This window comes from Rhinolophus sinicus, chromosome 3, assembly GCF_057876585.1.
Source record: "Rhinolophus sinicus isolate RSI-liver-muscle chromosome 3, RSI-T2T, whole genome shotgun sequence".
NCBI classification, from domain to species: domain Eukaryota; kingdom Metazoa; phylum Chordata; class Mammalia; order Chiroptera; family Rhinolophidae; genus Rhinolophus; species Rhinolophus sinicus.
The window spans coordinates 78,420,145-78,436,386 of NC_142503.1; the positions used below are offsets into that span (position 1 = coordinate 78,420,145).

Consider the following 16,242-nt stretch of genomic DNA (forward strand, 5'->3'; position numbering starts at 1 on the left):
TTAGACCTAGCCGGACCATCAGCTCTAAACTCTCTTTTGGAGCAAAAATTATTATATTATATAAGACCCGGTCTTATTTTACTATAAGTATATATTTTACCGGGTCTTATATTAATTTTTGCTCCAAAAGAGGCATTAGAGCTGATGGTCCGGCTAGGTCTTATTTTCAGGGAAACACGGTATGATATGGACAGGTTTCCCAACCTGTATATGCCTGTTTCCTCATCTGTAAAACAAGAGTATCCTTAGTTCATAGGATTATTGCAAAGATTAACTGTATCAATACAAGTAAAATATTCAGCACAGCACCTGGCACACGGTAAGCATTCACTGAAGTTAACCTGTACTTATTGTTGTTTTTCTATTTTGTAGAATTGTTCCAGGAATCAGAATGTCCCCTATGACATTATAAAGGGAAAGAAAAAAATTGAGGCAACTTAGGCATTGTACACCTAAGGTTAATGTACTTAAAAATTAAGAGCTTTTTAGGGAACTGAAGGCTTAACTGCCTTTCACCCAAACTTTCAGTAAAAAATGCAAAAAGGTTAAAAATGAGGCAGTTTAGAGATGGATACAGGTTTCCCCTATCTGAAAGTACAGCATTCCTTTTATAAGTCAAAATAGGGTAAAGCATAGAAGCTATTACCACTAATTTATATGGAAATTTTTAAAGTGTTCTCAGACCCAACAAATAACCTACCAAATAATACATAAAAACTAAAACAACACTAACATTTAGTAAAAGCAGTGCCACACCCTCCCTGTGCAGGCTGCCTCTAATGGCTCCCAGCAAAACAAATGCTGAATGTTATTTTCGTTTTTCATCTTTTCTCCTAAAGGAAAATCGTCTTCAGATTTCTTTCAGTTAGTGAAAACAGGTACATTTAATGTAGACCTTTAGTGAAAGTAAATTGGCATAAAGTGAACTTCTAAAAGTGGGGGATACCTGTATTTCTCTAATTTCCTTTCCTGGCCAGTCCCTAACATGTTTCAATGAAATACCAAATAAATAATCACTCTCTTGATACAAAAATGTACTCCAAGCTGCAAGCTGATGAGAAGCCTTAAAAATATTTAAATCCTGATAGAAAACAAGTCAGTTTGTGGAAAGTTTCTTTTATTCTACAAGATTGGTGCAATCCTACACAACCAACATCTGTTTAGATAATTTTATTTTTCTTTTCAAAAGTAAATGAAAAGCCCCTTTGAATTATTTATATATTAATTTAATTTTTGAAAACAATAGTCATAGGGTCTCCTCTGTCCTACTTAATTATCAACGTTACACATTTATAAACTGAAGCAAAAATAGACGGTACAGATTTAAATGAAATCTTTCAAAGAATAAAATTGCTTTTCAGTCCACTGTATTTTCAAAGTTGATTATCACCAAGCCAGAATGAAAGTTATGAACCACAAACCACGTTTAATTTAAAAGAGAATGTTAGATTATCTTATAATGTATCTTCACACAGTTGAAATTTTAGTATAAACCTGTATATTAAGTCCCTTTCCATTATTTATTCTACTTTAAAAATATATACAGTTAATGATGTTTAACTATGTATTCTGAGCCACATGTCCAAACATAAATATTTGGGAAATTCAAACTGTCACAACTACTTAGGGAAGGATTAAAGAAAAAAGATGAGCTACAAATTATATAGTAGGAGGAAGGGAAAAAAAGTTTACTTAAACATTTATATCTGGATAGATGTGTTTTCTAATTTATATATACATACCCAGTTGAGTATTGACAGCCATCAAATGTTAACCAGTTACATACAGAGTAGACTAAGCCTGTACTATTTTCTACAAGAGGTAATAGTGGTGATTTCAAACATTTTAATGTATCTCAATAGTTTCATCAAAAGTATTTGTAGTAATAGTCTAATATTATGACATTTTGATAGGCACAGATAAAATAAGAGCATTATCTATTCTAAACTCGGCACACTGATGATACCTGGCTCTGCTTAATGGTCTAAGTATCTGAACATAACAGAGCAGATAGGTAACCAGAAAGGACATGTAACATACCCATGCTTATGAATCACGTTAACATTAGTGTTGAAAATTTTCAAATCTAAATATAGAGGGACACTTATAAAGCTGCAGGACAATTCCAACATAAGAATCCAACTAGATAAACCTCCAAAATCTTAAACTTCAGTTCTTAATTCTTGTTTAGGATTATCTATTTGTTCTTCCGAAATTTTAGAATTAAAGGGTTGAAAACATGTGTACGCCTTGCTACACTGTAGCATTTGAAACTAGCCAGCATGACAACTTGAATTCCTTTTGCTCTTACATGCAGTAGCAGATAAATGCATTGTAAAACAGCTTAGAATTAACTTCTAGTCAGTAGTGATTAAGTGACTAGAATTGCTATCCAATCAGTATTCCATGGTACCACATTTCAAAGTTTTTGAGTCTTGTTCAAAAACTCAAGCACTTACCACTTCTGGGTGGGGGAGGGATGGCAAAAGCAGTTGCAAATTTTTTTTAAAACAGCAGAAAAGCTTCAAACACCCATACAATTTTGTATCATCTTGTATTCTATCCTAGAATACTTGGAACAAAATCTTACTTCAATCAGCGCAATCTATGCAAGTTATAAAATACAAACACAGTCTAAAACCCTATAGTATACAGAATATGCACTAGTTAATATTCATTAAACGCAGTACAATCAATGAAGATTATCAAATAAAAAACACACACACACAGCACTCTAAATTTTTAAATCATCATTAAGGGCTGCCAACCAGAGATTGTACAAATTACATGTGCAAGAGAAAAAAAAACAAAAAGAAAGAAAACAAAGAAACTAACTTCTCAGTGCATCACACCCATCACTATAAAATGTATGGCACTTTTATGATACTAATATTACAACTGTCAATTTAAGTTGGGAATGACTGAAAAACATAAAAGCCACATAAAAGCAAGAACAGCCAATTAAAATGTTAAAATGAAACAGATCATCTTTTTTCTTTGTGAAAGCGCTGAAAATGATAACGCACTAAAAATTTTCCTATTTGCCTTCCTCTATAAGACATTCTAATGTCTTAAATTATTTTTTAATTATTCTATCTGTTATGATAATCTGATTTTTAAGGACTGTATGTTATTGAAACATACTATTTTCTATGTGGTAAGAAGGTGTTTTTTTTTTTTTTTTTGGTTAAGAATGTCTTTATGGAAAAAAAACGTATCTGGTTGTAAATCATAGAATAACCCCCCAAATACAAAAATCTGACATTTTTCAAGCTAGTGAAAAATAAATTATACCACGATGTATCAACTTAAAACTATATTAATATTAACAAACATTTTTATTGTAATTTTTTTTTCCCCCATAAAAATTAAACAGTGCAGAATAGGGCTTGGGCTACAGTTAATCACATTTGCTTTTCTGAAAAACAAAACCTTATTTACTACAAATAATTCAAAGGCAATTTTCTTCCTCCACAACACATGTAGACATTAAATCGAAGGTTTGAAAAATATCCACTACCTATAAGAAAAGTACTTTTAAATGACTAAAAGGAATCAAAATACCAAAGTCTAGTGTGCGAAGAGTAGATATAAACAACCAAGAAAAGAGTGGATCATTGGTGTTGAATATTTAACATGAATAGCCCAAAATAAGTTCCAAAGTTTTTATACCTTTACAAATAGAAAAAGGTGTCCTTTCCACAGTTTGGGGATATGCCTTGTACACCCCGCCACCCCAACAAGTATATGAGTAAGGGTTGTTAAATGTTGCCAATATTCAGTTCTTCAGTACCTAAAATTAATTAGAGGACAGCAATATTACAGTGGCAACGATGCATCAATTCTCAAAACGTAGTTATGATCCAACACGAGTTGTGGTGGTTCTTTTATCTGAGAAAAAGCTTTTTAGAAGAAACACTTGCCCTATGCTAACCACCAGAAGAATGAGGGCTTCTCCTACTGACCAATAGGCTACTCTTGTATTTAGATCTTCTGCTCGGCTTCGGCCTTGAGCTTCTCTCAAACGGAAATGAGTCTGATAGTCGATGACAGACTTCAGAGCTTCGTGAATTGAAACACAGGCAGATTCCATCTAAAAAGAAATATTTCCAGTTAGTATGTTTAATCCTTTCTGTACAATTCAGCTAGCATATTCATCTTTTCTTTCAATTTGATCTTAATTCCTCATTTGATAAATATTCTGTTCAACCGGCTCTCATTCATTCACTCATTTATGCCAGTGGTCGTGGAAATGTAACCCGTCTATTCATTCCTGATAGAACAACTGGTAAGGCTCGAGATCCTGTGAAGCAGTTGCTTGCCCCAAAACGGAATGTCACAGCTGTGGTATCTGTAAGGTGATAGACGGAACACTAAGCTAACAGTAACAGAAATACTTATCAGTTAAGGTCGGTGGCTATAGAATTTCAAACCCAGACTTCTCAAAGAGGAAGGATTAGAGGAAGAGAATGGTAGATTAGTAAATGTGACCAATAAGAATAAAAATCAAAGTCCAAAGATATACAAAAATAAACCAAATATGGCATAAAAATAGGTTGAATTAGTCAAAAGCATGTTAACTATTTTAAAAAGTGTTGAATCTGAAAATGATAGGCCAGAATAGGAATGCTTCTTTCTTTCTTTCCTTTTTTTAGTTATCAATTTGCTAAGTAAGTCTTTTACCTCATGCCAGTCAACTAAACCAATATATATGTTCTCTATGGAACATAAGTTTCAGTTCACTGTATAATCATTTTATAAGCCTTCATTTGATGATATATATTATACATATATAACGTATTTTTATATATTAATTATATCATCTGACTTGGGAAGGGTTAAATTTTTGTTTTATTTGGTATACCAAGAGCTTAATATTTTTCTACTGCTGAAAACCTAATCCTGGTGATGAAATCCATGCTTTATTATACTTACTTAACATCACATACTACATATTAAGAATTTTAAAAACAATCTGAATTTGTCTTAATCTTAATTAAAGAATACAGATATTAGGAAATAATTCAAACATTTAATAGACCAAAGTAAGTATAAAAGGAAACATTATAAAAATATTCCATTAAAGGTGCTTTTAAAAAGAATGAGCAATTATGAGATCTTCAAATTGAATTTACCTTTAAAATACTCAAATGTTTTTGTTCTTCTTTTACTTAGACTCCAAGGAATGAACGATTAGCAAAACTGTGCTAAAATAAATGACTTCTAATTTGTGATAAGAGGCTAGAGAGGTGCTTCTAGCATTTCTTTGCTTTCTATGTATTCCCAAAATGACATATGGTCTAAGGAGTCTTCTGGAAAGTATGAGTAACAGCAAGGATTGGACACAAATTCAGAATGTTTAAGGATTCCTTGAAGCCTCACCACAGAGTATGAATTAACTGCTGGATTAGAGGAAACCACAGAAATTAAGGTACTACTTGCGTGAATTCAATACAATTTTTGAGATGGTGTTTCCTTTTTCTTTTTTTGTATTTTTAAAGTGGAAATGTTCATATGTATTCAAAAGTATATAGAATAGTACAACGATAAACTCCATGTCAATAATTGACACATGGCTAATCTTGTTCCACCTATATTCCCCACCTATTTTCCTTGCCACCCTCAATTATTTTAAAGCGAATCCCAGGTATTTTATCATTTAAACTATACTTTTATATTTATTTCTGAAAGATTAACACTTTAAAAAAGATAGCCCCAATAGCATTACAACACATTAAATAATTAAAAATAGTTTCTTAAAGATCTCAAATATTAAGTTAGTGTTCAAATTTCTCTAAACGTCTCAGAAGTTGTTTACAAATCAGAATCCACACAAGGTCAACATAATCATTTGGGATGTCTTTTAAGTCTTCTTTAATCTTTAGGTTCTTTCCTTTTTTCCCTTCCCATCTATTTGTTGAAGAAATTGGGGCCTCTAGCCTATAGCATTTCCCACTTCCTGGATTTTGCTGATTATATTCCCATGGTGTTCCTCTATCCTATGTATTTCTTATAAACTGATAATTGGAGCTAGAGATTTGATGGGATTCAAATCTAACGTTCTGAGTGGGAAGACCTAATAGGCAATGCCATGTACTTCATCACTACCTATTATCAGAAGACACATGATGTCTAATTCTCTCTCTATTTGTGAAGGATCATTAGACTTAGAGTGACAGATACCAGTCTGATCTATCCATTATAAAGCTTCCCATCAGCCTTTCACCTAACAGTTTCAGCAGTGATCACTGTTATCACTCTTATCATTTATTTTGCCTTTATCAGCTGGTAATTTTTTCAACTTCAAAGCATGAACAGCTGCTTTATAGGTATCCCTGTTGTATGAGAGACTTATTAGCTTTTTGATGGTAGAAAAATAAAAGATAAAAAATGAAGTATGGTGCTCGCTTCGGCAGCACATATACTAAAAATGAAGTATGAGTAAAGGAGGTTAATTAGTACTAAATACTCCATAGCCACTCATTCTTACATTTATCTACTTAGGTTTTAAGAGCAAGTTACCTTCATGTACAAATTAAAATTCATGAAGGTTAAATTATAAACAACGGCCCCAAAGAGAAATCTTTTTACAAAGCAAAATGCCATTCACACAAGATGCTAAAATAAAGAGAACATTTCTAGAAATAAGAGCATTTGAATACATCTTGTTAGAGCCCACAATAAGTTTATGAGTTAAGGCTCTTACACATTCTTTAAAACTACCTCTATCATCACATGACTGGCTAAGAGACTAACTGGAACCTAGGAACAATGAAATACCAGTTTAAGGTTTTAACAAGTAGGCGTTAAATAATTCCTTTGAATACCTAATAGAGTATATTTTAGATATAATCTAAGCTCATACTGTATTTGAACTGGAACTAAAACAGCCCTTCTCATCACCTGAGCAGTATCTGTTTACTGACCTTAAATTTCTTTCATTATCTTTCTCCCATTAAGCTCTTCTTCAAAATAAAACCCAATTTATCTTCTATTTTTGTTAGATGACTTACCATTAATCTTTTAATATTTTATCTTCAGTTACAGCAAAAGTTATTAAACCAGTACCTTGAGTAACATAAATACTGGCATAAAATCATCTTGTGATATATTTACATATTAATTAAAACATGTTTACTTCTAGTTACACTAATCTGCAAAGTTATGGTAGCAACATTCCTCTATGAATCACATAAATGTTTCAGAATGCTGGAGCACTGTTTAGCCTTCCTAAATTTCCTTTGCCACCGATGTTTCTACATAAGTGATCCTATTTTAATGCTTCTTTATTATCTCAACACTTAAAAGTTTATAAAATCCTTTAACACCGGGCTTCACTAAAAAGTCTGAGATGCTCTGTAAAATATCCCATCTACTGAAAGAATTAAGATAGGTCTTAATGATTGTGTTAAAGTCTCAAAATTCTGTGTTCATCAATGAGTTCATGCATATTAAATTATGCTTTTTTCTCTCTTTACACACACCAACATTGTATTACTGACTTTTTATTTACCTGGGTAAGAGCACTGACGCGGTTCTCACTAGGAAACAAAGGTGGGTCTTCTCCAACTTGAAAATCAAAATATACAGTTTTATGTGTGAAAGTAGAAAATTCATTGCTGAAGCAAAATTTGTATGTCCCATTTCTGGAAGCTGTGAAGGTAAAACTATCATACTGCTTCTTCATCTCTTTGTATAACACGTTACCATCGGGATCTTCTAATCGACAATCTACATCATAATGACCTCCAGTAATCACCTATAAAGAGAAAAACAAATGAAGAGATCACTGTGACTAACAACTTTAGAAATTTACCAGATTTCCTGTTAAAATGGCAATAAAATTATAGACTAAGGACTTTTACTATTACATACAATTTTACATTTTTTGATTTCCACCAGTGGGTGGAACTTGGTAGGCAGATTTTAGTTCAACTAAAGCTTTGTAAAAAAACGAACAAATTTCCTCATGACATGGGAAAGGCAACTACCGTGGCAAACTAGCCAAACAAGTATTCTAGTTAATGTAGGTCTCTTATATCACTTAATTCTCCCAACAACACTATAAGACGGGTTTCCTCATCCTCTATCTGACAAACTTAGAAACTGAGTTAAGATAAGCAACCTACCCAACATTACTTGTCTGTAAGAGGCACAGGCAGAACTTGAACTCCAAAGTCATACTCTCTACCCTTAGTGTTCCATAGTATTTCCCTTAGTGTTCCATAGTATTTCCCTTAGTGTTCCATAGTATTTCCCTTCCCCAATTTTCCCCCCTAGCTTCCTGTATCATCCACGCACACTCATGGATAGTGCAGTGAAGTAGTAAAGTAGCATAACACCTAGCATACTTCTACCATAGAACTAAACTCATTTTACTGCCAAATTACAAATGGGTTGTGCTTCAATTCTTTACAGGTCAGTTATATGTAATTTGATACATATTTTGTTTCAAACTACACTATCAATTGACTACAATTGTGGTCTGTTCTAAGAGCATTATCATCCTTTACAACTTGTTTCCCAGAGAAACATAAATGATTAAACTATATGTTTATACGCTAGTGATTAAAGCCAAAAAAAAAAAAAAAAAAAAAAAAAAACCCAGAACACAAAAACAAACAAAAAAATCTTTTATCTGGAAAGCTTGTATTTAAGGGCAAGCATATTGAAAGGAAAGCCAGGGGTAGATGAAATGTTTCTGAAGAGGATTTTGGAGATATTTTCAAGGGTTGATGCTTAATTAGTCACAATTTGGGCCACTGGGGTTGTACAAATGAAGAGAGGACGGAGACATTTTTCCTGAAGTAACTGGACAAGCCTAAGAGAAAAAAAGGGAAAAAGGATTAAAGAGGAGAAAGACCTCCTTATATAAGAAAACTGAGTGGGAAGAAAGAGGGAGAGAAGCCCAGAGAAGAAACATAGGGTATGTGTATCCACTTGAGAAAAAAGCAACGAGGAAGAGACACTGGGTTTGAGGGTTCCCAACTATGATGAAATTGAGTGGCACCAGCCTATATTTTCAAGCTTGAACACTCTTGGTTAGCATAACGTTGACATTCTAGATCTGTAGAACAGAGAGATCAAACTTGGGACATCAAAGAAGGATCGGTTGCTAACGTGACCTTTTGTTACTTAAGAGGTATAATGAATAACTGAACTATGATACAAGATCATTTTGATAATTACATGAAATATAATTATGCACTTAGTAAATTATAAAATATGTAAATGTTAACATACAGATAAAATGTTTTGACATAAAAAGTGTCTTATCAAGTGAGCTTTTACCCTTCCTTACAAAAGCCAACAACCTTTCTTCCAGGTGAAAATAATGACTTCATTTTTATATACCCAATTATTCATATTGACCGTTGTACTCTGAACAAATACATGTTAGGTTGGTGCAAAAGTCATTACGGTTTTTGCAATTATTTTTAACCTTTTAAACCGCAATCACTTTTGCACCAACCTAATACATACAAACTGAATAGTTATCACAAATGATCATCCCGCCACTTTTCTTTTGTCAAACTTCAAAACAAGTAATCTCATTTCAAATGAAAGTTCCCCCTTTACAACCTAAGTCATGTAAAGTAGAAACTGGGAATCATCCCAAATTTAGTGTCCCTACCAGTCCAGTTAATCACAGAAATTTCTTGATGTTATTGCCTTTCTCAAATTCATCCCATCTCCTCCATTCCTAATCCACAATCCAGACAGGACTACTGCCACAACTTTCTAAAAGGTCTTCCCACAACTCAATCTCTCCTCCCTCTAATCAAGGTTTTCTCAACCTGGTTAAATAATCTTGGGCTGGATAATTCTTTGTTGTAGGGGACTGTGTTGCCCTGTGCATTCTAACACATTTAGCAGCATCTCTGGTCTCTATCCACTAGAAGCCAGTAGCACCCCCACCCCCCACATCTCCAGGACTGGGATTGGGGCAACCTCACTATCCTTCCCCAGCCCCCTTAAAACCTTTTTAAAAACCTTTTGCTTAAAACCTTTTTAAAAAAGGTTATTTTAAAAATACAGCTAACATACAACTTTATATCAGTTTCAGGTGTACACCACAGTTGTTCAACATTTACAGACCTAAAGAAGTGATCGCCATGATAAGTCCAGCAACCATCTGACACCACACCGAGCTATCATATTATTGACTACATTCCCCATGCTGTACATTACATCCCCATGACTGCTTTGTTTTATACCCAGAAATTTTGACCACTTGTTGCCCTTCACCTTTCCCCCACCTTTTTAATTTTGCAATTACAGTTTACCTTCAATATTATATTAATTTCAGGTGTGGTTAGACATTTGTATAATTTAAGAAGTGATCCCCTTGTCTAGTCTTGTACTCACCTGTTATTATACAGTTATTACCATATTATTGACTACATTCCCATGACTATTTTGTAACTACTAATTTGTACTTCTTAATCCCCTCACATTTTTCACCCTGCCCCCCAACTCCTCTCCCATCAATTACCCCATTAAATCTAGTACCCATCTGACACCATACATAGTTATTACAATATTATTGACTATACTCCATATGCTTTATATCTGCACTAACAGTGGCAAGTTAAACAGTTTGTTTGTTAAAGAATCACAGGGCCCAAAATGACAAGGCTTACAAATCTAGTTTATTACAGAAAAAAGAGTACAATATAAATGTCACAGCCAAAAGCTGCCTCACAGCAAGAGGTCAGGAGAAGTTAGGTGTTGGTTCCTTTGTCTTCCCTCTTGAGGGCTGAGGCCAGAGATATACTCTCTCAGATCAGGAATCACCAAGTGTACTAAAGGAATACCGTGGAACCACTGAGCCCAAAAGAGTCTTGGCTGAGTTTTTCATATTTTGCTGGTCACATAAGCATATTCCTGTTATGTGACAAGTTTTAATACCAAGACTGTGGCGGTGGAGGTGGGAAGGGTCTCACAGAGACCAGGTGCAAATCATCAATCTCACTGTTATCAATAAACAATGCCAGACAAACTTGTCCAAACCTCCCCTAAAGCCCTGGGACCCAGTTACAAAGTAACATTATTACTCAGTGCCAACTCAGGCTAATTTCAGGCCTGCTGGAATTAAGTCTTACAAACATAACATATCTGCCTAGGATGCCCTTTCCCCACCTACCACCTTGTAGAAAAGTAACTTGTTTATCCTTCTAGACTCAAATCAAACATCAGCCCCTCAGCTAAAATTCCCCTAATGATCCTTCCCCCTGAGCCAGCACTATACAGAGAGGGACCAAAGTTTTGCCACTTCAAAAATGTGCCTTTTGGGACATTGATTTTAAGCTGGTTATTAAGAAACAAGACTCAGAAAGAGTCTGCTACCTTCCCCTTTCCCGCCTAAAGAGATTCAGATAGAAAATCCTGCTTCAGGAAAGGAACCTTAGCATAATCACTTAGCATATTCACTTTAGCACACATGAGACAGAAAGAAAGCTAGGAAAGCTTATTTCCTGGCCTCTTTCCCATTGTTTCTGGATTGCCTAGCAGGAATTTGCCATGCGTGTCCTGTAAATTGTGTGTGTCCTGTAAATTGCCTGGTTACTGCCACGTGTCTCCTGTAAATTGCCTGGCTACCTCTGAATTTCCTATTTCCCCTTCAAAATCCCAGTCCCTACTTTCTCCTTTACCCAGCATGGCATATAAGCCTCAATTGCCCAATGTGAATCTCGTATCTATGACACCCTGGCATTTACATCCGTAATAAACTTTGTACATGTTCTCCTGTTAGTCTTTCTCTGTTAATTTGATTATTAGCCTAACTGAAAGAACTTAGAAAATGGGGGGAAAGTTATTTTTTTCATGCCCCCACAATATATAGTGTGTACTTACCTAACATTATGTCTATGTAAGCTCCTGAGGTCGAAGTCAGTCTTATCTTTGGGAAATAGTACAACAAAGTAGTTAAGCATTTAACCTGGATCTGCATACTGATTCTGCTACTTGCGTCTTGTGTTTTGTGACCTTGTGTCATAACCTATGGAAGCATCAGTTTCTTCCTTAGTAAAAAAGCAATAAGAACTATACCTATTTCATATCGAATTGTCCTGAGAATTAATACACCTGAAATGCTTGGCATACTGTCTGCCATATAACACATGCTAATTTTTCAGCCCCTAAGAGTAGTAATGGTAGTATTCTCAACACCAGGCAACAGTGTCTGCACATATAAGAATTTAAGAAATAGCTATTAAATTCAAACAAAAATTTCACTGACATTTGATACTACAATTCCTATCTTCTTTTTGTCAGCTGGTCTTAATCCATGAAGTTAAGCAAGCCTAAGGGTCATCCTTAACCTTCCCTCCCTCCCTCACTATAGTCAAATCACGACCAAGTCCTGTTGATTCTACCTACTAAATTCTCTCCAATCCTTTCACTTTTCTCCCTCCCCACTGCTAACACCCTAGTCTGAGCTTGGACCACTATAATAGCCGCCTAAGCAGTCTGTATATACAGTGTGTAATACCGTCTCTATCTGCGTAAGTTAATATCCATATAGCTACCAATAATATTTGGATCATTTCAGTGCACTGCGTACAACTCTCTGTTGGCTTCCCATACTATTAGGAAAAACTAAAATCCGTAACACGGCCAGCAAAGCACTACAGGGTCTGCCCTGGCCCCGTAGTCTGGCTCCTTATTCCCACATACATAGGACCTCTCTACGGCCTTCAAATTCCCAGTCACTCTTACCACAGGGACCTTGCAAAGGCTATTTTCTCTTCTCCCTTACCAAAGTATCTACAACTCATTCTTTACAGTTCAGCTTAAAAGCACTTCCTAAAGGAAGCCTTCATAGATTCCAGACTAGATCGTATATCCCCTATTTTCTGCTCTTAAAGCACAATTCTGATGAATGAGCAGGTACTACTTAAGAAGGGAATCAAGAATGATGGCGGTGGTCCTACCTGTCTTGATCACTTCTTTATTACCAGTACCTATCAACTGCTCAAATGATAAGTAGATCTACCAAAAAGAAGAGAAAGAGAGTAAAGATATTTCTAACCAACTTAAACTACATTCTATCAAATAAAGTTTCTTTCTTTCTTTTTTTAGAATATATAATCCCAAAGACGAGAAGGGGCCTCTCATTTGTCGCAGCAATTCTTTCTACAACACCTTTGGTAGATGGTCATCCGGCCTCAAACGATGCTCTTCCAATGACAAAGGACCACTTTAACCAATAGTCCTAATATCAATGGGAAAACTAAAAAGCAAGGGAGTTAGATATTGGCAGAACTTCAAATTTAATTAAAGTGGAAGTGTGGATTAGAGAGTGAGGGGCTGACACTGGGCACTATAAACCAGGAATGATATAAAAGCAGAGTCTTTTAGCTAAGAAAGTTCAACGGCCTTCAAATGATGCGCATTAGAGAATGAAAGGAAAAGGCACAGCTGTAGGAAGCATTTCTGGAATTCAGGTATCTTAACATTTGGTCTTACATGTCTGTTGCCCAAGGTTTAGAAGATGAAAGCCAAATGATGTGTATCAGGTACCTAACGTGATTCTTGAATCAGCCAAAACATGGAGAAACAAGACCAGAAGGTGAGGCACCAGCAGGTTAGAGCCCGAACCCTGGAACCGCGAACTGCGGCCCCGGGACTGCCGGAGCCTGTGTAGTACCTGGAACTCCAGGGTGCACTTGGTTCCTTGCGTGATGTCCTCGTAGAAACATTGCTTGGCATTGTCGGGCAGCTCGAAGGTGATCTCGGAGGCTCCCCCAGGTGCCGGCACCAGCAGCAGCAGTGCGAGCAGCCTGCAGCCCCAACGGCCCGCGGCGACCGCCCAGCGTTGCGCGGACCCCAGCCGCGGCATCCCAAGGCGGCGGCGGCTGCCTCCACAGAGCTGAGGGGAGACGCGGGATCAGGTCTGCGCGGACCCACCGTGCGCGGCAGGCCTCAGCCCGGGCCGCTCCGCGAAGACGCACGGCAGAGTCGCTCCGAACCTCGGAGAGACTCCCGGTGAGGAGTGAACCGCTGGGGGCGGGTGAGGGGTGCTAAGGGACCAGGACCTACAGCTGGGGACGACCCGGGAAGCAGAGATTAAGACCGGCAGAGAGCAAACGGAAAAGGCCTGAGGTGGCCGGAAGTGAAGGCAAGTGCTTGAGAAAGGGGCGGGGCCTGCGGTACTAGCTCCTGCGACCCGGATGTGCTCTGCCTAGGCGGAGGGGAGAGGCGTTTGGAGCGTGTACGTGGAAGCTCGCGAGGAGGCGGATCAGCGTACGCCGCAGCCTGGGTCGAGGGGCGGGGCTGGCGTATTGAGCGGGGCGGGGCGGAGCCACAAGAAGGGGTGTGGCCGGCGGGCGCTCTCCTAGGGTGTCTGGTGTTAAGAGCTATCAGCTCTGAGAATAAGATGCACAGATTTGTGTTTTTGTGAGAGCTGAGTGCTGGGGAAGCTCCGAGGGAGTCATGAAGAGCTGATTTCGCCCTAGGGGACTAACCACCGATGGTAGAGTGCTTTGCTATTTGCAGAGAGTTTTGTCATAAGTAATAACAAATTTGGGGCGAAGCAGTTTAGCCAGGAGCGTGAATTCTGGAACCACCAGACTGCAGGAGTTCTAACTCCCTCTCTGCTACTTACTGGCTGTGTGACAGTGGGCCAGTTGCTAACCTCTTTGCTTCAACCTTTGCATCAGTAAAATGAGGACAATAGTACCCAACAGAGGATTATTACAAGGCTTCAATATGTGGAAAAAGTACCCAGAAGAGTGGTTATCACTAGATAGGCTTTTGTTAAATAAAAATAAACATGCTTTGTGCTAAGCACATTCCTTTTATTGTGTTTTGGACCCTTCAAACAACCCTATAAGGTAGGTCTTATGCCTGTTTTACTGATGAGGAAATAGAGAATCAAAAAAGTTGAATAGGGGTGGCCAGATGGCTCAGTTGGTTAGAGTGCGAGCTCTGAACAACAGGGTTGCTGGTTCAATTCCCACATGGGCTGCGCCCTCCACCACTGGATTGAAGACAACAAGCTGCCGCTGAGCTTCCAGAGGGCTCAGCTGGTTAGAGCACGGGCTCTCAACAGCAAGGTTGCTGGTTCAATTCCCTCCACGGGATGGTGGGCTGTGTCCCCTGCAACTAAAGACTGAAACTGGCAATTGGACTTGGAGCTGAAGGGCCCTGGAAAAACACACAGTTCCCCAATATTTCCCAGTTAAAAAAACACACAAAACTGACCTCACAAACAAAACAAAAAAAAAAGTTGAATAACTTGCCTATGGTCCCACCACTGGTTTGTGTTGGCGTGCTTAAAAAAATAATAGTGGGTAATTATACATTTTCTCGTGCAATAAACACAATTGAGGTATTATACCGCTTTTTATAAGTGACCATGGTGAGGCTCATGCACTTTAAGATGGTCAGCAGAGAGGGTAGGTAGGGGTTTTTATGAGAAGGAAATAGAGGCAGGTGGGTAGGAACCAGGCAGGGAAGTGAGGCGGGCAGTGTGAGGAGGTGGGGTAGGGAGAAGGAATGGGGAGATGAGGAGGTGGGGTGTGGGGTTGGGGTAGCGGGGTGGAGGGGCGTTGATGAGCAGGGAGACCTAGAACTTCTTTTGGCCTGGACTGCCTAAAGCCTCTGCAGGGGGAAAGGAGCCCCAAGGTGGTGAAATTTGGGGAAGAGTGTGCCTTCCTGAGAGCTGGGCCAAAAAGAAGCATTATTTCTTCTATGAATGGAAAGAAGACTGAATTGCAAAGTACAAAACGTGGGTTTAATTTTCTAACTGTTGTGAGAGATATAAATGATAAGTGTCTAACTATTACATTGTTTGTTCACCTGAAACTGATTTAAAAAATTTTTTCTAACTGTTGAATTTGGGCAAGTAACATTGCTCTTCTAAACTTCAGTTTCTTCCTACATAAAATGGTAATACAAACAAACAACGAATGAATGAATGAGATTAAAACCACAATGCAATACATTGCATACCACCCAATAGGCAACAATTTTAAAGTGCAACAATACCAGATATTGGTGAGCACATAGAGCAACAGGATCCCTTATACACTGGTGGTAGGAATGCAAATTGGTACAATCGCTTTGGAAAACAATGAAGCCTAATCTAATAAAGTAGAATAGATAAATTCCACTTTGTGTATACTTTATGTACTTTAGACATGTGGTTCTCAAAATGTGCTCCAAAGACCGCTGGGAGCCTCTGACTCCCTTTCAGGGGTCCTGAGATTACCTATGTGAGGTTGAATTTTCATCATA

The 16,242-nt window shown here is 37.5% G+C and overlaps 1 protein-coding gene across 1 annotated transcript; it reads right to left on the minus strand.

The window, feature by feature from the left end:
• Positions 1–3,321: 3,321 nt before the first annotated feature.
• TMED7 (transmembrane p24 trafficking protein 7) lies at positions 3,322–14,178 on the minus strand. The gene is made up of 3 exons (XM_088796673.1): positions 13,652–14,178; positions 7,514–7,759; positions 3,322–4,093 (listed from the first exon to the last, which is right to left on the minus strand). The coding sequence occupies exons 1-3, from the start codon at positions 13,841–13,843 to the stop codon at positions 3,857–3,859; spliced, it is 675 nt and encodes a 224-aa protein (XP_088652799.1). The 5' UTR covers positions 13,844–14,178; the 3' UTR covers positions 3,322–3,856.
• Between the last annotated feature and the right edge of the window lie 2,064 nt (positions 14,179–16,242).